This window comes from Marmota monax, unplaced genomic scaffold, assembly GCF_021218885.2.
Source record: "Marmota monax isolate L192 unplaced genomic scaffold, Marmota_monax_Labrador192_F-V1.1 WCK01_AAM20220418_F8-fsc00083, whole genome shotgun sequence".
In the NCBI taxonomy this organism is placed as follows: Eukaryota; Metazoa; Chordata; class Mammalia; order Rodentia; family Sciuridae; genus Marmota; species Marmota monax.
In genome coordinates this window covers 5,274,749-5,300,343 of record NW_026692848.1, presented here as the reverse complement: position 1 = coordinate 5,300,343, position 25,595 = coordinate 5,274,749, and the positions used below count along the sequence as shown (strand labels likewise).

The following is a 25,595-nucleotide window of genomic DNA, read 5'->3' as shown; positions in this document are numbered from 1 at the left end:
AAACAAAAGGGAAATATTTACAATATATTGATGTTGTTTTAAAAAACTATGTTTAAAAAGCATATTTTTTAAAGAAACAAAGTTCTATGTCTAAATACGCATGTGGGGGGCTGGGGATGTGGCTCAAGCAGTAGCGCACTCGCCTGGCATGCGTGCGGCCCGGGTTCGATCCTCAGCACCACGTACAAACAAAGATGTTGTGTCCGCCGAAAAACTAAAAATAAATAAATAAATTCTCTCTCTCTCTCTCTCTCTCTCTCTCTCTCTCCCTCTCCTCTCTCTTTAAAAAATAAATAAATAAATAAATAAATACGCATGTGGAAAAAAGAATCTCCACGTTAACATCTAAGTGTAAAAATTTCCAATATTTCACCTGTTTATATTTTATTATGTAAATTGTGATTATAATGCAAATATGCTTTATAATCTTCTTCTTTAATCATTTATATCATAAACATTTTCCTATTTTTAAAAAATATGATTCTATTACATGATTTAGAATTGTATAATTTTCCCTTATATGGACTTTTATATTTTACTTAAAAATCCATTTCTTTATTCATATTATTTCTAACTATAAATGATATTAATTTTAGCATTCTTTCAGATAACTCTTTGTGCACATAAGCAAATGTCCTTAGACTAAAGGCCCCATGGTTGCAATTACTGTGTTCAGTGTTATATGTATTTGGATGGCTTTTAGGTATGTTGCTGATCCACCCTATACAAAGCCTGGAATGATTTCTAATATGCTACCTATTAGGGTGCCTCTTCTTTCAAACCTGTTTCTACTCAGTGTTAAATTTTCAACAACTTTTTGTTAATATGATATGTTAATATGATATTCAAAACTGATGCTTTATTTTGTTTGATTACCAATGAATTTGAACATTCTAGAATATTAATTGCTCATTTATATTTATTAATTTGCATATTATCTGTTCACACTCACATCCTTAACCCATTTTTATGGGAAGATACATTTTTATTGGATTGTGTTATCTATTTTTACATTAAGGATATTAACATTGAAATAGCACGTCAAAAACATTTTTTAGAATTTATTGTTTGCTTCTCATTGTGTTTGTTGTTTCTGGTTTTAGAAAAGAACTACTAGAAATGTTTCTGCATTTTCTGATAATACAGCAGCAAATCATGTAATAGTAGAAAATGTTCTCATTTTGCAAAAAAATCATAGCGATAATGGATTTTATGCCTGAGAAAATCATACATGTAGCTCGTAACTACTTAGGATGAATAAATTTCACCGCTTTGAGTGTAAATTATTTTTCCTTATTCTTCAGCAATTTCTCTATTTCTGGAAGCTCTGTCTGATTACAGTTGAAGGCAATAAGCACTACAATAGAAATCCAATTTTCTGAATAGAAAGTTTCTACACTGTCAGTGAATTCCTTACATCAGACCTTTTCCAAAACTGTACATCTCAAGTTCAGAGTCCTCACTTATGTCTCTACAATGACCCATCAGACAGGAATAAACAGCCTCTTCCCTTTCAAGATAAAGAATCACATTCTCTTTACATCTGTTAACAGACTTTTTCAAAGGAAAAGAGTTACACTTCCAAAATTCTTTCTTTAATTCCATTAAGACAGTAAGAACAAAAAGACTCCAATTGACTATTATGTCTTAGTTTTCCAAGATGAAAAAGAAAAATAAAGAGACTGAGTGGAAGTGGACAGCATAACCCCACCCTGCCCCCAGTATATGGAGTTAAGGCACTGTCATAGGGCATACCCTAGCCTTATGTCACAGCCTCTGCAGAGGCCTTAAAGTCATCACCTGGTCATTTAGGAGGACTTCACATTCCATTTTAAATCCCATTAAGAATCACAGTTCAGGCATTTTACTCATTTGGTCATTGTCAACCCAATTACATCTATCACAACTATGTTAATTAAATCAAGATTGCAATTAAATTATTTCCTAAGAGCTATTATCACTATCCATGTTGAGACAGATCATTAGGGCACCCCCCAAGTAGTCAAGTAACAATACATATAGACATGAGCCCAATCAACAATTTAATATTTGTGTTGCTCTTACACAGCTCATATGACACATATCATATATATTACATATGCATACATATACATTCATACATACATGTGGCTTACAATCACCTATGAATAAATTTTACCACTTTGAGTATAAGTTGTTTTTTCTTATTCTTCAGCAATTTCTCTGTATCTAGAAGCTCATATGTAATATATGATGTACATGAACATGGTATGTATGTAGTTCATTCCTTAATCAATGTGTTCCACATGCTGAACTCATCTCTAACACTGGAAGTTGACGGACACACTCTGGGCTGGTTTTTGCAGCTTTGGGAATGCATACCCTAAAATAGGAACACTGTAATAAACCAGCATCCAGGAGCCACTATAGCCACCAAAATCTTTTCCGTGACCACCACATTCAGGTAATTCTCCCTTCCATGATCTACCATGGGCTCTCCTTCTTCTGACTTTATCACATCAACAGAAAGTCTTTTTTGGAAAAAAAAAAATCCACTGGAATGAGAACTAGATGCACTCAATCACGCATTCGTTGTAGGATATAAAAATACAACACACCTGTGTGGTTCTGAATCTACTCCTTTCTCACTGCACAGTATGTGAAGCATTTAGCTAGTGTGAGCTAGTGTGTCTAGCAGTCCTGGAGTAAAAATGGGACAGAAGATGAATAGAAAGAAAAAGCAGAAAACCAGGATCTCAAACATTTGATGCTTTCTGGTTGGTCAGGCAAGACCTGTTGGGGGTCTTCTAGTTTAGAAAGAATTACTACAGCTTTACCCTCCTTTTATACCCACCTACTTGTCTCCACTTCCCAGTGATCCCAAGAAAAGCAAATGCAACAATGATAAGACCAGCTAGGATCTCTCTTCACTATCTGGGGCTGTGAACCCAAGTGACTCAGTGGAATCTGACCCGCAGGTCTGGAGCAGGCCTGGGGAATCAGTCCCAGCATGCTGTCTCCTCCCCTGACTCTTCACCCACATAACACCTCTTCATCCCTGTCCCTGCATCTGGAAGCCTTCCCTGACCCCTAAGCTGGGCTGGGTGCCCCCTGTATTTGGCTGCTGAAATATGCTCCTCTTCTTAAAAATATTCAGCACACTTCTCATATTTGTTTAATATCTTCTTCCATACTACGTGATAAACCTGAGAGGGTGGTTCAAGACATCTGTCCTATCCGTTTCCATCTTCCTAATTCGTAAACAGTGACAGGCACATAATACACTCTCAATAAATATTTGATGGAGGATTAGCAAACTCACAGACGTAAAGTGCTCAGTTTAATTTTGGCATATGGCGGCTCTCATACTTGTGCTGGGAATCTTCATGCAGATCTGTGCAGTCCTAAAACCTAAACATGCTGGGCTTCGTGGGGAAGGCATGTCTAACGCCCACAGTCCTCAGAACAGCATTCTGCAGGCTCCTCAGCCTGACGGAGCTGGGTCTTCCTGGAAAGACAGAACACCTTCCAGATCAGAGGAGACGCGAGTCAGAGGCTGTGTTTCTATTGCCACAGGCTGCCTGCCCTCTTCCTCCCGCCGCCTCGTGGTATTCTGAAGCTTTATTCTTAAAGGTCTCATTACTACAGCTGTTAGGCCAAATTATAGCATTCTATTTTTAGTTGTTTTTCAGAAGTATAGCATGGCCTGAGAGTGACTAAGTGCTGTCATAATGAGCCGCCGTGTTTTCAAGCCCTGCAGTTATATCTGGGTGGGCTCCCCCAGCTGAGGCTGACTTCTCTCTCTTCATTACATTTGTGTTTGCTTTCAAACCAAACAAGAATGTAGCCTTGACCGGACCAGAAATTATGGGGCTTCTCAGAAGTATTCTCATGCCCCAATCCCTAGTTTGTTTCTAGAAGGGGTAAAGCTGACCTGTGCTTTATTTTTAAAAATGTCCTAGTGACTCTACAGGAAATACCTGTGAAACCACTAAGTGAGGCTTTGTATTCTTGGACTTTTAACTAAGAATTGAGTTTAATTCAAACTTACCCTGAATGCCTCCCCCAGGGCCTGGCTAGTTTGTCCCTTATTCTTTAGGAAATGGGGTGGGGGTCTCTGAGCTCTTTGAGCAGGTGGTGGGATGACCACCTAGCCCCAGGAAGGTAAGTTCAGCAACAGTGGAGAGAGACAAGGGGGAATGGAGAAAGACAGCCACCCAGAGGGCACACATGTGCTCCAGGGAAGGGGTCCCCAGGGCCAGGACCCTCAAAGGATGGCAAGGAGGGTGGATGGAGACCCAGACCAGAGGCATGGCGGGGAGGACGGGGAGGGAGATGTGAGCTTCAGGAACTGCAGTGTGCAGCCACATCACTGTGCAACATGATGGGTGTGAGGAATTAGAAACGGGTCTGACCTTGAGTGTCTGAGAACTGAGCAGGTCGTGTCATCACTAAGCATGAGGAACGTGGCAAAAAGAGGATGTCCACAGAGGAACATGCATCTTTAGAACACGCTGATTTGAGGTGCTGGGAAATCGAGGCTGTTGGAAACGTGGGCTGGAGTTCGAGAACGATGCCGGCACTTTCCCACAGGTGTATTGACCAAAGCCTCAGCCTGTTAACAGTCTAAGTTTTTTGTCCTTCCATAAATGACATGTGCTTTAAGATCACAGTCAATCCTTTTTATTAGAAGGTAGAACATCTTAAGAATAAGAGCCTTTGACTTCTTGGAGTAGCCCGGGGGCACCATGCTTTATGAATCCTCACCTCTGACCTTTTATACCAGGTGCTTTGTATGACTCTTCTATTTAAATCATTTTAATCTAGTCATCCAAGAAAGCAAATAGGAAACTGGAGGAAATGGAGGAAACTGGGACCAAGAAAGTCTCAGCGAGCGGGCTGAGTACACACAGCTAGCCCCAGGGACCTGGTGGTGCAACTCAAGCCTCTGGTGCAAGGCCACCTATGCCTCTCAGTCTCTCTGCTGTACAGTTACTTCACACTCAGAATTCTTAAAAACCACTTTGCTCTCTTTTAACTCATTACTGTTGTTGTTGTTTTTTGTTTTGTTTTGTTTTCCTAACTGAACACTTAAGATTTTTGCTCTCCTTCCCGACTTTCTGGAGCCTGTCTATAGACCGTTACGTTCACTTCTACCAGGACTGTTCTTGGTGTCGGAAGCCAGTCTCTACTTTCTCCACGCATGTGCCCCACCCAGCCCTCCTTCCCCAGTAAAGGTTTGTTCTGTGGTAATGGCTTTAGGAAGAGCTTGGGTTATTAGCTGGAAGAGACCATTGTATAAAACATCTCTGTTGTCAACGCACACAGTGTCTTTTAATCCAGTGACACTAAGTGATCTTCTCACAGCTTCTCTATGCCCTCCCAGTATCTTTCCCAAAAGGAGAATGAGCTGCATTCTTAGGGTTGGTAGGAACCAACGCAAGCTGGGACACTAAGGAGCAATCAAACCCGATGCTATCACAACTTTGGGGCTGCCGTGCACCTCCAGTTGTATAATAAAGACCCATCTGGGGTCCCCATAGAACGTGGTCTAATTCAACGCGTCCATGAGGCAGCTTCACTCAACACTAGAATTCATGTTCCGTGTTTCCTACTTGTTCTTTTTCCTACCATCCAGATGCCTTGAACCTCAGAAACCGGCAGGTCATCTGTGTCACGCTCAAAGTCCTCCAGCATCTGGTTGTGTCAGCAGAGATGGTGGGCGAGGCTTTGGTGCCCTACTACCGTCAGATCCTCCCCATCCTGAACATCTTTAAGAACATGAATGGTGAGTTATCCCACGGGTCAAAATGTCCTGTAAGCCTTGAGGAAAGGGGAGGGGTTCAAAGCAGAGCTCACGAGCCACACATTTAGGATTTACCATTACCTAGGGACAATGATCTATCTGTTCAGAGATGTAAATCTATCTGTTCAGAGATGTAAATAGCGAAATCCCGCCGGCCTCCTGCTCTCTAAGGAAATGGCAGTTGCCAATGTCACTTGCTACTCCTCGAACACACAGCAGCAAGGCTCTTCTGTGAGTGTTCAATAATTAAATTGTAAAGTTTATAAAATAGTTTTTGAATCTATTAATAGGCTTTGAGTCTGTTGCTTTTCTTAATATTTAATAGTAATTCCTCCTTTAGATGCTTCCTATTAAGCTTTCAGTAGTAAGTTTTGTTGTTGTTTTTTTTAAAATCAATTTAGGATGAATTTTTTTAAAACATTGCTAAAATATGGTAGTGGGCTTGGAGCATTCAATAAATGTTCTTCTATTTTTAAAAACAATATAGAAAAATAATTTTTCTTATTTTGTTTTACTAATTATTTAATAATTTGTCATTAATAATTTGTAGTTACTTAGTGGATATGAGTGCTGGTTAAGACATATACATAGATCCATTTTTAAAATATGACACTCTGAGCTTTGTGAGTACCTCTGAGCTCAGATAGGTCTGCTTTATCCTATAACGATATCAACAAGTTTTGGTGATCTCTTGACAGGCAGCAAATATCAATCTGTTCGTTGACAGTGTGATCCTCCTGAAACAATGTGAATCTAATTTTCTTTTCTGCTGCTCACTTAGAAGTTATGAATTTAACTTCTAAGTACATAAGTCAGCATGCAGAGTTTATTCCTGACAGTCATGGGAATAAGTTGGTAATTTAGTGGATAAGTGCATGAGAATTTTGCAACATGATCTGCTCATTGTACATACAAGGAAATAAATAAAATAAAAGCAGAGGGGAGGCAGCTCTCCCACAAACAAAACAAACAAAAATAACCTTTATTTGAAATCACTGTGTTTTATATTATTATGAAATTGGCTTTGAGCATAGACTATTCAGGGAATCATGGAATTCTCAGAAATTCTATTTAGCTGTCTTTTAACAGTGGGACTATTGAAATATCATTTACTATTATACTAGTAAAAAGGACTTCAGTGGGATCTTGAAGTTCAAAATTGTGTATAGGAGTGAATTGACATCCATCCCCTATTATCTGAAAAGCTTTGGTCAAGTAGGAATTGGGGCAAGATGGCTACTCTTTGAGAAAAGTAAAAACTGAGTTTTAGTCATCGAGTCTCTTACTGTCCAAGCTCAACACTTTTGTAATAGCATTCCTACTTTATGGAAAATACATATCCTGTTATTACATATTCTTAACTTGCAATTCTCATTTTTACTGGAACAGCCGCACACAGTATCCATGAGGTTACAGAGTGACTCCACCTGCCCAGGGTCAGTTGTGTTCAGCTATCACTAAAGATGGCATAGAGAGGAGGTGAGAGAAAGGATGGAGTTATTAAAGAATTAGAAAAATCAGGGCACAGCCACCCCTAAAAGTCTTAGTTGATATTTTTGAATTGTGTGATTCACAGCTTTTCCTCAATAATCCTCACAGAAATATATAATATATGTATTGCTACTGTTTCCGTTGTTTTGTTGTAAAACTTCCTCTCTAGCTTTTCTCCAGTGTGAACTTTGTCTCGTGCCATGATCTGGATATGGAGTGTCCCCTGAAGTCTCATGTGTTAAAGGTTGGGTCCCCAGTGCGCCAGTTCACAGGTGGGACTGTGGGGAAGTGCCGGGGTGGTGAGGGCTCTGACTTCATTGAAGGATTCATCCATTGATAATTGAATTGACTGGTGGGAAGTGATGGAAACTGTAGGCGGTGGGGCATAGTTGCAGGAAGAAGGTCCCCGGGGTATGCCCTTGGGGACTACATCTGCCTCTGTCCCTCACTTCCCCCACCCCATGTCTCTTTCTCTCCGTGGCTACCATGAGCTCAGCAGCCTTCTTCCACCATGCCCTTCTGCCGTGAGGTACTGCCTCATCTCAGGCCCCAAACAACCTATCCAGGCAAACGGGGACTGACTGGGCTCTGAAACCATGAGCCACAATGAATCTTTCTTCCTTTAAGTTGTTCATGCAGGTATTTTGGTCACATTGACAGAAAGCTGGCCAGTGTGCCCCTGCTCCTGACCATCGTGGGAGAGGAGCCTCTGCACATCTCTCCTCCCTTGCTTAGGTGTGGGGGGTGGGTGGCCACGACAGCAGGGTGTCGGTGCTCTTGCTCCACAGTGAAACCTGGAACTAGAATCTAGGCCTCATTGGGCATCCTTGTATAAAAGAAGAAAATACATAGAGTGATGCTCAAAAGACAATGAGAATCTCCCCACATCCTCCAGGAAACCCACAAGGCAGGATTATCACACCTCCCACAGAGACAGACACCCTGGCTGAGAGCTCTCCACTGTCAAACAAAGCTATTGGTTCCTACTGCTTCTCATTACAGTTTTCCTTTGACTCTGTCACTCACAAATGTTCATATGCTTAACAAAGGAAGTGGCTGGCTTCAGAAATACACCCTTGAGAGTTTATCACGGTGGGGAATTTGCAGTTTATACCAGTCCTTTGCTGGTGTCAACACAGCCATCTTCTGGAACATTTCTCAATGTCTGCATCAGGGTTTCTACATTCAAGCCATTTTCTTGCCTGATATTTTCCTGATATTTGAGGGGGGGTGACATTAGCTTCAGCTTCATTTTCTCCTCCTCTAACAAACCTGTCACTACAAAGCCACGATGTGGTTTTCTATATTTTCAGAGGGTCCTATTACAAAATTGGAATATTCTAGCTGGAAAAACTTAAAGCACTTCTTCAAAGTGGTTCTCTCATCCTAGATCCAGTTCTGCCAGAAGCAGCTTATCACAAGATTTCCAATTACAATTACAGTAGTATTTTTACTAGAAAAAATGATTTAGCTTTAATAGTATTTTAATCAGTCCTGCTTCATGATTATAGATATGCTGTCCATATTCACAGAACCATAATACTTACTTTATTTAAGCAGATGTCTTTACTGGAATATATAAGTATTTACAGTTAAATCTATATTAGGTATTTACAGTATGTATGTAGCATTAGATAAGCTTACCCTAATTTCCCATGTATGTGAGAATGATTTCACACATTTCTTTCTCCTCTTTCTCTACTTGTCTTTTGTGTAAATCAATATCTTGTTAAACTCAGATTCAAATGTATTTCTTTTAAGTCTTGCCACAAAATCCTTTTTGGAATGAGAGCATATGTAAATGACAGAAAGAAAGAATGAGAGAAGATTTCCTTTCCAATATAGTGACGCTGCCCTTGTGTGTGTCCCCTGAGGTGCAAACTCCAGCCTAGCTTTTCTGTCCGGCCTGTTGTGATGTTGAATGAGCTTTCTCTGAGGAGTCAGGGAACTGGGCACCCCTCTTGCAGGTGCTCACAGTGAGGAGAGCCACTCTGTAATCTGGCCCGGGGGCCATCAAGGATAAAGTTGGGCAGGGGGACGGCTAGTGCTTGGAGCATCGGTTCATGCTCCATCTATACTGTTGAAGGCATTAAAACTTACGCCCAGCCCCAAAAGATTATCTCTGCTCCAGCAAAGGGGGTGGCTTCATATTTTTATTTGCAAGTAGCATTTTTACGAACTATAATTAAGCTATGGTTAAAACTACAACAGCTGATAAGTCTAAGATGTGACTTGTACTGAGACATACAGAGAACACTGTGGAACCAGGAGAGATGCCATGTGACCTTAAGCAAATTGCTAATTTCTCTGATCTTCAATTTTTCTCATTTATATAAAATGTGTACAATAATATTTTATGAGGTTTGGCATGAAAATTAGAAACAATGAATCCATGCCCCTTCACATGGAGCCTGACCTTGACTGGGTTAAATAAGATAGCCACTATTATATATATATATATATATATATATATATATATATATATATTATAACATATGCAATAGTATGCAAATATGTTACATGACCTGATTTAAAACATAATAATGGTATGTCAGATATACATAGCAGTATAACTAGATGGTTCACAGTATGGTTGGGGCTGGGGCACTGCACCTTGGTCCTTCCATAACCTGTGAACGAGGTGTGGCCTCCTGGGCTCACCAGCTCCATCAGTCACTTTTCTGGGAAGGACTCAGATAAGTTAAAGAACTCATTCAAGAATAAATGCTTTTCAAATCCATTCTTACCTGGTGTTATCCAAAAGCTCGGACCTGTGACTGGTGGTTGTGGAATTCCATATTTGAAAATGAGAAGGCTGCCTGGCACAGATGGAGCAAGCCAGACAAAGGTCCTCTTTGGAAGATCCAAACTGATATCTAAGCCCTAGAGCTTATTTCCCTGAATTTAAACAATGGATTTCCGATGGATGTCTAAAACATGCTGGCTTTGTAATGAATGCTTTGGGGTGGGAGAGAGAGTGGAAGCTCTGGGGAACATTTCTAGAATGCATTTGTAATACAGTCGATGGCAATTTCATCTTTCCCATGCTCTTGCACAAATGTTATTAAAGGTTACAGAAAATTAAGACAATAGGAATGCTCGATTTATAGCTTTCAGAGATGAAACTACAAAATTAATGATGCGGTATACTACATTTGAGGAATATGAGCCAATAAACGCCATTAAAATATTTACAGCTAAAATGCAGGCTGTGCCAGTGGAGCAGGGCTATCCAGTGACCCTGTTTCCTTATTTGGTGTTCTTTGTTTCTAATTGCACCAGTAGCACCTGAAACAGTTCAGACTCCAGGTATCAGAGACTCTTGATAATATCAGAAATTATGTCGTAAGTATGCAAAAAAAAGTCAATTCAACAATTAAATTTCCATGCTCCTAGAAATCAGTCTCAGGATCAGCCAACCACTATTGACTAATAAAAGCCCGTTAAAAGATACTAAAAATTTTTAGTTCAAATTTAGGTACAATCAAACATATACATAATGAGAATGCATTAAAATTGCAAAATTTTAGGATCTTTGAACCAGTGTTTTGATCCTGAATGTTCAGTGGCTTCCAACAAATAGAAACAATTCTTTTGTGCTGAACAGTTTTTACAATGACGTCTTGTGAGACCCTGAGCTTTCGCAAGCTCCTTGTGCCCATCTCTCAGGTGCTCCCATGGCTTCTGTGAGACCTGAGCTCATCGTCCTAAGGAAAGCTGATGAACTCTGGGGAGTGGATTGTTTACCAAAAAACAAAAACAAGAACACTTCAGATATTCTGCCTTAAAATTGACTTGTATAAAGGTTATCTCTCTTCACTGAGATTTAGTTTAATTTTGGAATTAAGGTTTATTCCTCAAGGAACTCTAGACAGTTTTGAGTTCATGATTTACATATTGGAAATTTGCTTCAGAGTTCTTTGGAAATCATCAGGCTTATTAGATTTGAAAACATTAGATTATTCTAAATTCATTGAAGAAATTATTAGAACTGCTGCCACCAAATTTCTGAAAATTGTGTTTGGAATGATCATGTATAAATGTAGATTCTCCGGGCACTTCTCCCATCCAGACTTGACTAGTTGATCCAAAGAGAACCCTCAGATCATAACAAAGCTGTAAAATATGCCAAGGCCCCTTGGTTTGAGCATCTCTGCAATTTACTAAACTATATGGTGACTGATTTCACAGAGGCAAAACATTTTTATCGGGTTTTCCTTATCTTGTGTGGAGTGTGGCACATGAGGTAGAATTTGGTGCTTAATGTTTGTTTGTGTGCAGTTAACTTAGTAACCCTCCTACGTGACTAACGTTTGCTTGTTCCGTCTTGCCCTGAGTGGCTTCGGTTCCTTGGAGGTAGTCCATTCTCCTTCCAAAGGGAAAGGTGCATCCATCTGGCGTGCAAATCCAGCCTATGCCTGGGTTTCTGTCTGCCGTCTCTCTCTAGTCTAAACGACACAGCACAGCATCTAATCCCTACTCCAAATAGTAGGCCCTCAATAAATTGAAGAAAACGTCCCTTCTTCCCAATCTTTGCTTTTCCAACATTCAAGCAGAGCTTCCAGAACCTGGACAACCTCTAGGGATAGAGGTGGAGGACCCACAGAGCAGCCCCAGGAGACTGAGGTCCTAGAAAGGGCCCAGGCTTCCAACCTCACTTGCTGCCTGCCTCCCTGGGCGGTACATGAAGGCCTCTTTCCCATTATAAAATCCACAAATGCTTACCAAATCAAGTGCATTTTGTCTTCACTCAGACTGCTTCATTTATTCTCAACCAAAATTGACTTGTAGAATTAAGTTGGGGAAGTGCGGAGTCACCTACTGCTCTTCTCTGTAAACCTCCTTGGACACCTCTGCCCAGAAGGAAAGTTTCTCCTCAGAGTCCACCTGTGTCTCGAAGCATGAACTGGTAGAATGATGCCCAGAGAAATGAGAATCCAGTTCTGAAGGGTAGTGCCCTGTGTCAGCTCCCATGTCGGCCATAACAAACGTCCACTTGCTGAGAGCATAGACAGAAGAAGTTTCCTGCCGCACAGCTCTGGATACTAGCATTTTAAGACAAAAGTATGGATAGGAGCACACTCTCTGAAGGCTCTGGGGCAGAATCCATCCCTGCTGCCTCTGATCTGGTGTTGCCAGCAGCCCTTGGTGTTCCTAGACTTGTAGATGCATGGCTCCAACCTCAGACTCCATCCCACAGACGGCTTCTCCCTGTGTTTGTCCCCACGGCGTCTCTTCTTCTGACACCGGTCCTCAGATTGAGTTGGGGCCAGCCTTATTCCAGTATGACCTCACCCAAAGCCCACCTAATTACTTTGGCCTAATGACCCTAATTCAAAATAAAATCACATTCTGAGGCCCTGGAAAGAACATGAATTTGGGGGGACACTAATCAATCCAGTACTGACTGAATACCTCTGTCCTGCCTCATGGGGACATCAAATCAGTCTTTTGTAAGCAAAGTCGCAGGCTTGTTCTAATCATGTTGAGAGCAAGACCTATTGAGAGTTCGTTTGAACAACAGAAGCTGTTCCTTTTCCTGTCGGCAAGAAGGTTTGTACAGTTAGAAAGGAGAAGGAGCCAGGTGAGTTTTGAGCGAGGGAGATGGCAGTTAATCAATTTTTTTTTCCTCTGTAAATCTGCAGCCAGCCTGTCAGTGGACCCCAGGGAACCCAGCAGTGTGGAGAACTGTATCCCTTAAGCCTGTCCCTGCTGGAGCCAGCTGGACAAAAGACTCAGGCCTGTCTGTGCCCAAATGGGGCTTAGAACAGTAAATCAGGGGTCTCCCTGATAAACATGGCAGGAAAGATGCTTTGGACGTCTGGAATAATTACGGAAAACAAGAAGTGGGACACTGTGGAGTGGTGGAGGCCAGCATTGGGAGCAAGGGTTCTGGGTTCCAATCCTGTTTCCCAGCTGAGTGATCTTTGATGAGTTATACAGCTCCTCTGTGCCTCTCTCTCTCCTTAAAAAGGCAAGTTATTGGGAGAATTAGGTAAATAAACCCTCAGAAAACCATGCAGAGGTCCTATGCCAGAGCATCAGCCTGGAGACAGTGGAGGAGGAATGTGGAAAGTGAGGGACGGTGCTGGGCAGGTGAGCATGTGCTCAGTGAAAGTGCTCAGTCTGTGTTGCAGGTCAGCGCTTCCTAGAGGGTCGTGGAGGAAACTAGCTGTATGCTCTTTCCAAGAGCACTAAGTGAAATCCATTGGAATTAATATATTAAGCAAGGTGATTAGATGCAGAATAAACTTTCAAGAATCAATGTCTTTACTATAACCCAGAAATCAGAAGTACCATGCAGAACTTGTTTTCTAGATGCTAATAATTCCTATTTGCACAAATAAGACATTATAAACAAACTTTCACTTCTCAAGCCCCCTTTTGGCCCCCCCAAAGCAGGCTTAGCTGCTCCCTGGACCCTTCACTTCATTTCAGAGGAGGGCTGAAGTATTTAATCATAATCCAGATCTAGAGGATGACCAAGAATTTCCTGCCCTCGTGGACAACTGAAATCTCATCCAATATCCAAGACAGATGTGGCTCTTGCATTTGCAGTTTAAATTTAAGTCTGTATCTTCCCACATCACAGTGTCCATATTCCTCCCAGGCATCCAGGTTCTGTCTGCATTGGCCACGGCTTCCCAGCCTCACCACTGACCTGGAAGAAACAGAAGTCAGACACCAAACTGTAGGTGAATTCATGGCCCCAGCACATCTCCATAGTCCCAGACTAAAGGCTGTTTTGGTCAATATAGAATGTCTTGCATTCACTGCTTCTGGTACCATCCATAAAGGGCAACTGCTGTTGGAAACAGGCTGGAGACAGAGCTGGACACCTGTGCCACTGCCTGCTCTCAGGATGGGCTGTATGACCTAAACCTGATGCCTGGCCTTGGGTGTCCATTCCACTGCCCAGTCAGGGACTCTTGGGACATGGTTTTGTTTTTGCTCTAGATCCAAAGTCTAACATCACATCCTCCCAGTATCTGGTGCTGCTCATTCTGCAGAATGAATTGCTGTCTCATCTAGGTAAACCCTATTGGTCCGCTGCTTTTTGTGTCTGTCCCCTCACCAGGGCCCAGATGCAGGCAAAGATTCAGTGGGGACAGCTGGATAGTTGCTCAATTTCTTGGAAAAGCCATGTTTGAAGTGTGCTTTGTTATCCCTCCCATCCCTTCTGAAGTTACCCAACAAGGATCTAGGGACAAAATTACTTAATTCCAACTGATTTCCAGTCCTTGGCCAGTAGTATCCCTGCTGCTAGCTGGAAACTGACACATTTCTGAATTGGAGATATCCACCAATTAGCTGAGGCCTTCAGGATCTGCCTAGAGAAATCTGTATACTAGGCTTTAATGTGTTTAATAACTCAAGGGCCCCAAATGCGCAGGTATGCAGATATCCATCCCAGAGAAAACAGTGTTCTCTTCTATTTATACAACTCAAACTTTTATTCAATCTGTGCAAGAAAGCAAACAGGGGTTTGAAGCTTTAATTTGAGGAGGCTTCTACATTCAATCAGTTCATAATTTATACTTCTTAAATCATTCAAGATATCACCTATTCTAAATTTGCTGATAATTAAGTTCTCATTCTCATTTTCCTTGATATGCAAATCTTTCAAGGGCACCAACAAATGATATTTTAAAGATCTCTTTGCAGACATTGTGGAGAATATAAGAATGTCACCAAGTGCAATTGTTATGTTGAATAGTGACTATTCATGACATAATGGAGGCAAGTTTAAAGGGGGTGGGCAGGAGATAAAAAGTAAGCTGGACTCAGTGGGGGAGCTTTTCCCAGGCCTGCATGAACTTAGGGCCCCATTGTTCTGTTTCCAGGATTCTAGATATTGCTGGAAACTGAGTTACCCCCAGTTTTCTCTCCTCACTGAGCTGGGGCATGGGAAAGGGGGGTGTGGCTGGCTCCACCAGGACTTCTCTTTTCTTACTTGGCACCCCACCAGGCCCAACTACTGACTCTGTCCTGGTTGTTGTCAGAATGGGGACAGATAGGGGAGGATGGGAAGTGGGAGCATCTTCACTCACGACTGCCGTCCAGTGAGGGCCTGGCAGGTGTTTAGGGCCAGCTGGGGTGCAGCTGGCCAAAGTCTTTCAGGCACCCCACCACATAGTCGCAGCTACTCTAGGTATTCCCTGGATCCCTGCGTGTCCTGTATTCCCCGGGCTTCTTGGGTTTGTTGGGATCCTGCTAGGAATCCCTATTACACAGGGTTAAAATGACCCCCACCAGCACTCACTCCCATGTGCAAATTAGACTCACCCAGCCTGGGCACTGACCCTCCCTCTCTCGGGGAGAGCCCGCCTCTGCGCTGCTGCTGGTGGTCACCTACATGCTGCAGGAGTCCCAGATTCCTTGGCCGGGATGCTGAGGCGTGGCTCCCACACTTACCTTGACCCTGAACCTCAGGAGAGCCCTGTTTCAACACCCTGCCACACTTATTTTGGTTTATTTTAGCCAAACATGACACTGCAGGAGGAATTTTTCACTTAGTATGAAATCAGCTTTCCATTTTTATTGTCTTCTATCAAAATCTATATTTTTCACTTTGACAGAATGGAACATAAATAGCTCAGCATACGCTTAACCATCAATGAAGGTGGAATTGAAAAATACAATGGACATATTCCCCAGAAAAACTGCAAATATTATTGATATTTCCTTGCTTGCCTGCTGGCTGCATTATGTTCTCATGTACATCTTGAATTAATGTACCAAGTAATAAAGAAAAAAGTAATGGTGCAGTGTTATTATGACTAAGCTCTGTTCCAAGCCCTCCAAGATCAATTTGCTCTTTCTGCTCTTAAATGCAGTACTTTATTATAAGCTTTTTGTGAGCCTATTTATATTCATTTTTGTGGTGGTCATACAATGATAAAAACAATCATTCTGTACACAGTGACTTTTAGCTTAGAATTTGCAGATTTGTTACCACTCTGCCTCTGTTCACCCTACATTTTATCTTAGAATTTATTTCTTGAAATTCGAAGTTATTTTTATCACAAAAAAACTAGTTAATGATGCAATATTAAAGTTTTAAAAACAAGAATATCATGGGCAATTATCGCTTGATAATTCTCTCAATATTTCAAGCTTTGTTTTGACCTGTGGGCAAGTTGATCTTTATTTATATGCCTAAAGGATTATGGGAAGTTGATAGTTCTTCTAACAGAAATCATTGAATATTAGATGGTTTTTGTGTGTGGTTATGTACTAGAAATATGGTAAATAACCTGCAACCCAAATGGCTTGAAAGGAGTTCTGTTCTCGGAGCAGTGAAAATATGTTGCTCTTTTAAAGTTTCTTTTAATCTGTGAATGATAATGATACTCAAAGAGAAGCAGTGGATTATTTTATGTTTTTGTGATGGCCAGCTTCAGTTTCTAACAGGATTTCTGTTGGATGTTAAGCAACAGTGGAGTGCGGAGAGAGTCTTGACGGTCTGTAGAACCCTGCACTCAGGCCCAGCCTTCCCGTACCCCTGCTAAGCTGGCTGCTATTTGCCGAGGCATGTGCTGTTACCTTAAAGCTCCTCCACTGCATCCTCAAAGCACCAGCCTAACCCCAAAAGTACGGGAGAGCAATGCAGTTTTTAATGAAGGTTTTTTGGGGGATGCCAAAGAGAAGACCACACAGAATTTATTCACTGATTCGTTAAACACACACACACACACACACACACACACACACATTTGTTTCCTGCTTGCTAGGTGCCAACACAGCAGAGCTTTCTAAGCATCCTTAAAGAGTGAAAGTCTGCTGCCATCCAGTCATTTTCCCATTTACCAAATCCATGAGACCTCGGCACAGCCTTCCGCGGGAGAGCAGAGTCCATGTGGATATCCACAGAGGCCTGAGAGCTGGAGTGCTCCCCGCCATCGTGTGCCTTAGAGCCGTGCACCCTCATCTTCTACTCCTCTCTGCAGCCCAGGACGCTGAGGTCAGGGCACAAACTTGGCGCAGTAAAATCCAGATTTTATGGTAGACTTGTTGAGACTGTGAAGTGGGAAGAGTGCTGCTTAAACTTGATGCATTTTCTTAGCAAATGACATAGTGAAGAGATGCAGTGAAGTTTCAGGGTCACCACAAGCATCGTCAACTTGTACAAGAGAGGTGACACCTGTGTGCTACAAAGAATCTCCCTTTGTGGACTGCCTCCAAAGAGTGCCAAAAACATGTCTCTGAGATTTCAGTGAGTGATTTTGCCAAACTTTTACTAAGAGCTCCATTCTATAATTTTTAATAAATCTATCCTACCAGGTCCATGAGCTCCAACAGCAGCAAGCTAGAAGCTGGGGCTTTGGGGCCAGACGACATTGTTACTAGAGGGTAAATTCCATGAAGGCAGGGACTTTTGTCATTTTCACTGCTTCTTCACCAGCTCAAGAACACCTGCTGGCAGCTCCTGCCGGAGATCAATAAGCATTTGCTCAATGGGTGGATGGATGGAGAATGCACTAGTTTTCTATTGCTGCCATAACAAACCACCATGGATTTAGCCGCTTAGGACAGCATCCATTTGTCATCTCACAGTTCTATAGATCAGAAATCAGTGAGCCCTGCTGGGTGACATGATTAGAATTTTATAAGACTAAACTTAAGGTGTCAGCCACCCTGTGTTCCTTTTAGAGATTCAGAGGAAGAAGTTGCTTCTAGACTCATCGCAGTTTGGGACAAAAATCCATTTCGGAGGTTGTAGAACAGAGGTCCCCATCTCCTGGCTGGTTGGCAGCAATGGGTCACTCCCAACTTCTGTGCCTCCCACATCTCCTGGCTCAGGGCTTCTTCAGCCTAGTGACAGTGGGTCAAGTCCATCCTGTGCTTCCAAACTCTGACATGCCTTCCTGGGAATCTCATCTGACTTCCTTTTCTGCTTCTAAGGGCTCATGTGATTGATTACCTTGGACCCCCTCAGGTAATCCAGGATAATCTCCTTACTATTAAGTCAGTGAATTAGTAACCTTTATTCCATGTACAAAGTCCTTTCATAGCGATCCCTGGATTGGCTTGAGTAACCAGGGGACAGGAGCCCTGGCGTGGGGAGTCGTCTGGACAGTTGTGTTCTCTGGATGAAGTGGTCCACAGCTGGTGCCTGGGTGGCATCCCTAACTCCTAGGAAGGTAGTACAGCTCTTCATGCCTGTGGTGAACTCAGAGAAAACCGGGGCTGTGAAAGGCCATGATAAGTCACAGAATGTAAGGGTTTCGATGCTGTTTCAGAGTTGAACCAGATTATCTAATGACTATATGATTTACATGTAAATGGCAAAAAAAATCAACAGATTCCATGTCTTCCAAGCGGTCAGTCTGGTGACAGCACAGTGTCATCTCTAGCAGAACTCAGTGAAGCTCTATTAGCCATGGCCACTCTCTGCCCCACTTATGGCTCCCCATTGTAGTCAGCAAGTATTGATTCCTGAGTAGCACCATCAAGTTTACCTAAAATCCCACGGCCAGCAATAGAAAGGACAGGGAAATGTTACTTTTGGAATTAGTTATCCTTACTTTACAGATGAACATGCAAAGAATTGAATCAAATGACTGTCCAAGGTCAGCTAACAGTTGTGTGCCTAGCCAACACCTGAAATATGAAGACTCCACATGCACACCTGAGGGACAGGTGTTCTGCAATGTAAATTGGCTTGCCAGAAATACCATTCATTTCTGAGGCGATTCTGATCAACAGATTTCTTTAAGTCCCCCCCGCCAAAAAAAAATTCAAGTTTCATTGGTCTTCTTTTACAACTATCATATGCAGGCAGATCCGAGCAGCTATTGCTGATTTTCTCCACAAATTCTTGTTATGAAGCCAAATGTTTTCAAATCATCAATTTCTACTGTGCAGTAGTGATCAACAGCAGCTTCAGGAAAATTCTGAACAGAAAACTAGAGGCAAGTTCACAGAAGTAGAAGCATCAAGCAGGTATCTCCTCTTTCTGCTAGAAGGTATGTAACTACAAGGAGTATACTCAAACATTTTTGTGATCTCCACCTAATTTCTTCTTGTAATTCTGGATAAAATAAGAGTACATAGTATAATCAGCTTATGGGCAGGATCTTCCTACAAGGAAGACACTCCAGAGTATATATTTCAATAAACCTGTCTTGGAAGCATCCTTCATGCTTGTAGGCATAGTCAGGGAGACAGTACGTGGCCGGTGGTGCCCCATCCTCGGGGTGCCCCAGGGTCCAGTCTTGCTCTAGCCTAAGTCCTGGGAGCTCCAATAGCAGCAAGCTAGCAGCTAGGGCTTTGGGGCCCTCTGACATCATTACTAGGATGCAAGCTCCATGAAGACAGGACTTCTGAGATGTAGTAAAGGGTCAGGACACTCAACATTTCACATAGTGTCAAGGAAGTAAAAAGTCCTGCTGATAATGATGGCACTGCATCCCGCCCCGAAATGACCACATGTAAAAGATGGGACAGGGAATTGTGCTGTCTAACCCAACTTGCAAAGTGAGGCATCAGCTCTCTCAAAAATGGGAAATAAGCTAACAAATGGAGTGAAAACCAGGCACCCTTCTCCATCTTTAGGATTTTCCTGAGCTTTGCCAAGCCTGACCTTCGTGGCTACAGGTGAAGTGAGTCAAGACCCGTTTACAGGCAAGGACGTTCAACCGGGACACTCAGTGCTGGGTCCAAGGCAGGCAAGCCTACATCGGTTTGGTTCAGAATGTATTGTTTTGTTTTCTAGGAGAGCTTTTTCTAAGAAGGTGTCTTTTCCTGCTCATGGTCTCTTGGCTGGTATATTCAGTGATTTGGGGATCATGGCATAAAGTGATAAAGGAAAAAGGCAATGAAAAAAGCCATAGCTCAAATGCTGGTACCCCATAAAACAAGCACCCATCAATAATGTAGTGAACTAGCTAACCAGGGTCTGCACGGCCGCACATATTTTGTAGAATAAAGAAATTATTCGGGACACCTGGAGGAATGCAAAAATAAATAGGTATGTCCCAGTGTCTATACAGTGTTCTCTACAAAACACTAATAGTCAAGCAGTTAACACTGGGAAACTTTGGGAAACCAGCTATGGATTTCAGTTGTCACTAAACAGATTTTCTTGTTTCAAGAGCACTACTCTTCAGTATGCACAAATACCTGACAACAAATCCAGCCATTATGTAGAACTATAATGCACCAACAAAAGATATGAACAAAGTATGAGAATGCATATACTTGAGTCTTTTTATGTTTCATCAAAATTCCCTCCAAAAGTAGCAATTGTACTCCAATCAGAATTTTATCAAGAGCCCATTAAATAAGAAAATTATAAAAAGAGCTACTCTCCAGAAAAATGAATTTGAAATTATGGTCTCAATATGTATTTTAGAACTTTAGTTCTTCTTTAGAAAAATAAAAATAAAATAATACTGTTGTAATGAAATTATAAAGGGTAGAATAAAATTGAGATTATGAGAGCATTTTCACTATATTTATTCTAATACCAAGTAAAATAATTCAGTATTCATAAGACAGATTAGGTATGGTGTATTTGTATATGCAAAGGATACCTATTAATTGTTGAATTTATAATTCAATAAAATTTCATTGATGAATTATTTTTTACTGGTCAGCAAAGGTTTCACATTCATTTCAGGATTCTAGTTGAGGAAGGTTAAAATGATAGCTCCCATGTGATTGATTGGGTCAAATTTTAATGAGATATTGGACAAGATTAGACCTCACATTTCCAGGCCTTTTAGTTTGAACAGTGGTTTTGCTTCTAACCACAGTTCTTTGAAAAGACCACTTGTTTTAGGGGGAATATTTCACAATCTTTTTATCCTAACCACATTGTTCCCGCAACAGTTTTCTCAGATACAACAGGTACATAGAATAAAAATTGCTCTTGCCAGCTTTTCTTCATTTATTTTGCTGAATCAGTGTTTTGAGGTAAGTTTGGTGGTAGATTTACAGAGAGCAGTGCTCCCTGAGTCTTGATAATAAACAAGCATTCTTATATAGCTATGAAAGGCTTAAGATATGAATGTATCTGCATTTATCAGTGCATCATAGAGAAGTGCTTCTGTGAACCTATTTCTGAAACACAATCAGCTTCTTTTAGAATTTTCCACCTACTTTTACCAGAAATCTACTGTTCTATTAAATTTCTCTTAGTTTCCCATATTTTAAAAAGAAATCACAATTCATTTCAAAGAAAACCTTTCCAGAGTAATAATCACTTAGCATAGAAATGATTTTAGTATTGATATAACTAAGTTTTTCTAAATAAATAATTTCCATGCCCTATGTGTAATGTACCAAGCATGCCTGTTAAATGATAATTTTGCAATGCAAGAATTTCCATTATAAAAACCTGTGAGATACAATCTAACACATTTAAAGAATTAACACCCTTAGATCACAATGGGGAGATAACATATGATTATTGTTTGATTTCTTGGTTTAAAATCTTTGGCATGTATAATATAAATTGACTGAATTTATGCAATTAATATTATTAGCACTTAGTGTTTTTTTTTAGAATTCTGTTATTAAGACCATAAATTAATATGCAATGTGTAACATGATATTGTGATCTTTAGTCAAATCCATTATTAAATATCAAATCCTCCCTTAAACATCTATGGGTTCTTTGAATGGATTACTTCTCACTTAAACTATTTTTCCAATTATATAAATCTGTTCTACTAGCTGTATTTCTAAGGTAGATATCCCTTTTTACTTCAATGAGATCATTGGACTTTTAAAAATCAATCCCAAATTTCTGGTATTATTTAACGGTCTTAACAATGGCCAACATTTATTTAATGCTTTCTGCATACCAGATTCTGGGATAAGCTTTCCCTGAATCATCTCATTTAATGTTCACAAAGTCCGGAGAAAGTCGCTCTTTATCTAATTTAACTGAGGGAAAATGAATGCAGGCAGAGGAAGTAATTGTGCTCTGACAGTCAGTCAGCAGAAGGACTCTGACAGCATTAGTCACATGGGGAGAGGAGGAAGTAAGAATAACCCTCACAGATTTCTCCATTGCTTGAATACTTAGTGTCTCATCTGCACCTGCTTGGGTATCTCATCACAGTGTCTGAGATGGCCACCCAGACAGACTGATTTCATCATCCAGTGTTTAAACAAGCGGTATTAACTAGTAATACTCCTAAACTTGCAACTTTTTCCAAAGTTGTTCTTGTTGTTTTTATTCTTGTTACCAAATGAAAAGAAGCATCATTCAGTATAATGATTACTATGATCTGCTTTTTAAAATATCATGAGTGGCATTAATCTTGAACAAAAATTAGACCAAGATTCAATGCTTACACAATACTATGAAAATTTCTTACATGATACAGTATATAGAAAAGCTTTTAAGAATATATAATGCACACGATATAGTTCATAGAGCGTGCATAGAGTTTTGCTGAGTTAAAATCCAACCCTAAAGCACCCCCATCACATAATGATGTGGGTGGCCTTCTGGCAGCCACCCTGAAGCCTGGAGCTCACTCTGCACGTGCAGTAATTTGTCCTTTGTGTAAGAAAACAATTTTGCTGACAGTGTTGGTTTTTGCACAGAAGTCCTGGTCGTCAGCAGGACTTAACTTGAAATGATTAAAGACAATTGCACGAAATGCACTTTAGAAAGAAGAGTATACAAAATTCTCCCCTAGAAAGACATGAACTAATTGTAACTTGGAGAGAGAGAAAACACTAGTTCCACTCTTTTTAAGTCTGGGAGAAGCAAGCCACTAATAGCAATCAAGGGGAAAAAGTCATTCTGTCCCAGTTATAACATGTAGACGTGGAGCATGAGTATTCAGTCATCTTGGGAGGAGCAAGAGAAACAGAGTAGTAGATAAAGGAAAAAGAAAGACAATGGCTATGTGAGACGTACAGAAGGAAGTTTAGTAGTTAGAGAAATGAAAATCATAAGGACTCTTTCATTGTTTTTAAGAGCTAAGAGAAATATGATGAGAAAGGAGAAAAGATTGGACATGCATAGAAAGAATGTGGAGAACTGTAGATATAAGGCAGGGATGATTGAAAATAAAGGTAAACAAAAAGAAATGAGGGAAACCCTGGGTGTGTGCGGAGGGTGGCCGTCGCCGCTCCATTCTGCCAGGCGGGAAAGGCCTACTCACCCAGCAGAGCCCCCGGGCATGGTGGCCCTGGGCTGACTCACCGCCTCACCGACACTGACACCGGTGCTGAGCCGCTCCACTGGCGAACTGCCTTCCTGTGTGTGGCCACGCATGCCTGCTTTCCTGCCCCTTCCCCGGGGCCTTCGCTTGGCTCTCAGCTTTCTCACCTGCTTCCAGTCAGGCTCCTCTGGACTCACTGATTTTAAGCTGGGTTCGCCTTTTCTTTCTTGGATTCCAAGTATATGAAGATTCGACGTTGACTCCGTCCTCATGTTAACATTTCAGGACAGTATCTATTTCCTTTGATGATTTTCTCTTTGTTTCTCTTGATTTCTATAAATTTCTCTGGAATCCTAACATGTTCTTTGAAATTTGGTTGTTTCTTCTTACCCAAGTTTGCATTTCAAATTTTGCCATATCCTATGTGTGTAGGAATCTCGCTTTCCTCAAACTGTGTGAAAATCAATCACTGCTACCTAAGCTTTAGGTTTGGGGTAAGAGCGACTGTTTGAGACTAAAGCTGTCATACAGATGAAGTGTGTGGGCTCCTTGTCTGCACGGGGTTTTGCTTGAAAGCAAAACATCCTCTTGACAGAACTCGGCACAGCACCTCAGGACGCAGGCTGCTGTCTTGACCATTTCCCGCCTTCTTTCTTATCATCATCCTAGTAGACAGGGTGTAGTCCAGGTGGCTGGATTCGGTGACATGTTTCATAACGTCAACAAAAATCTGTGATTGTATGTGAGATTTTTTTGCTAGACAACTATTTAAAATAACCCAGTGGGGTAATCCTTCAATATTTTCTTTCCCAAATTCATCACTTTCCAATCGTATTACTTTTACTCTTGCATCTTTATTCCACCTCCTCTCGCTAGCTGTCCCTGCTGCACTCTCTAGCTCAGGAGCATTGCCATCACACCGTTTCTGTGACACGTTTTTCATGCGCCAACCGTCACATTGCGTGTCCCAGGTCAAACTGAAGTCTCCCTGCTCTCCTAGAAACACAGTCTCAGGAATTGCTGGGCAACGATGTGGTGTATTTGTGGCTTTCTTTTCTTTCCTTTTAAATATTTCTATCTTTATAATCTCATGACATGATTGTAGTTTCATCTCTCATAGGAAAGAGAAGGTCCAACTTCTTACTCACCCCTCCTCTCAGTGAAGCTCCACACATGTGCTCCTGGGACAAATGACACTTCTGTAAAAGAAAAGATGTCCAACCTACCCATTGACACTGGGACAGACACACAAAGGGATTTCTAATTTTTAGAAGTCTTCTCTTTGTTAATAATTTCCATCATTACTTTCTCTGGGTCTTTGAAACCTGTTCATGAAGAAGTATTTCAGGGAAGGACCAAGAACCAACTCCTCCTTAGTGAAACCAGGAAGGAGATTGAGCCTCATATGCGGAGGACGGACTGCGTGGCTAGAGACTCGGCGTCATGGGGGATGCCCGGGGATGCAGGGCAGGATGAGGTGACATCTCCACGAGCAGACCTCCAGTCAGAGGGAGAATGTGCTGGGGACTGTGAGAATGCACAGAAAAAGAGAAAAGGAGAAATGAGTAGCCAGTCTTCCCAGACCCCACAGAGGGGGAGGGGAAACATGATGCCTCCCGAGGGCTGCAGGGCCTTGTGTGGATGCCAGCTGAGAGCCGAGAAGCCTGTCTGGGAGGAGCGGCCACCCAGGACTTGCTGCAGATTGGATCCGCCCTCTTCCAACATGCGCCACCGAGAAAGCCACTTATTCATTTATCTAATCCATGACTTTTTTATCTTACATGTGCCAAGAACTACAGAGGAGTGAATTTAAACAAAAAGCACAAATATATGATCACACTTTCTCTTGAGTTTGCATGGATGGTGACAGTAGTGAAGACTATGGTAGCAGCCAGCAATAGCTGAGTGTCCCTGCCTGCCAGAGTCTGCACCTGGCACTGTAGCAGGCCACTGTGTTACCGAGGGAGCCTCAGCCCAGCTGGAGAGAGTAGCCCGGATCACCTTGCTCTCTGGAGGCTCCAACTGTGCACGTTGCTGTCCTCACCAGAGCCCTACAGAGCCAGGAAAACCGGTGGCTGAGAGTGGGGGCTGCAGGACGGGAGGGCTGTAGCCCTTCTCCAGCAATCTAGTGGCGACCGGCTGCACTCTGATGGCCAGCCCCCTGGTGTGTGTGGCAGGACCAGCAAACT

The 25,595-nt window shown here is 41.7% G+C and overlaps 1 protein-coding gene across 1 annotated transcript in view; it reads left to right on the top strand.

Annotated features, from left to right (window-relative positions):
• Positions 1-25,595, top strand: part of Pacrg (parkin coregulated) — a 487,764-nt gene that overhangs the window by 293,025 nt on the left and 169,144 nt on the right. Inside the window, exon 4 of the mRNA XM_046449435.2 lies at positions 5,618-5,767. Within this exon, the coding sequence (XP_046305391.1) occupies positions 5,618-5,767 (150 nt within the window). The remainder of the gene's footprint in view (positions 1-5,617; positions 5,768-25,595) is intronic.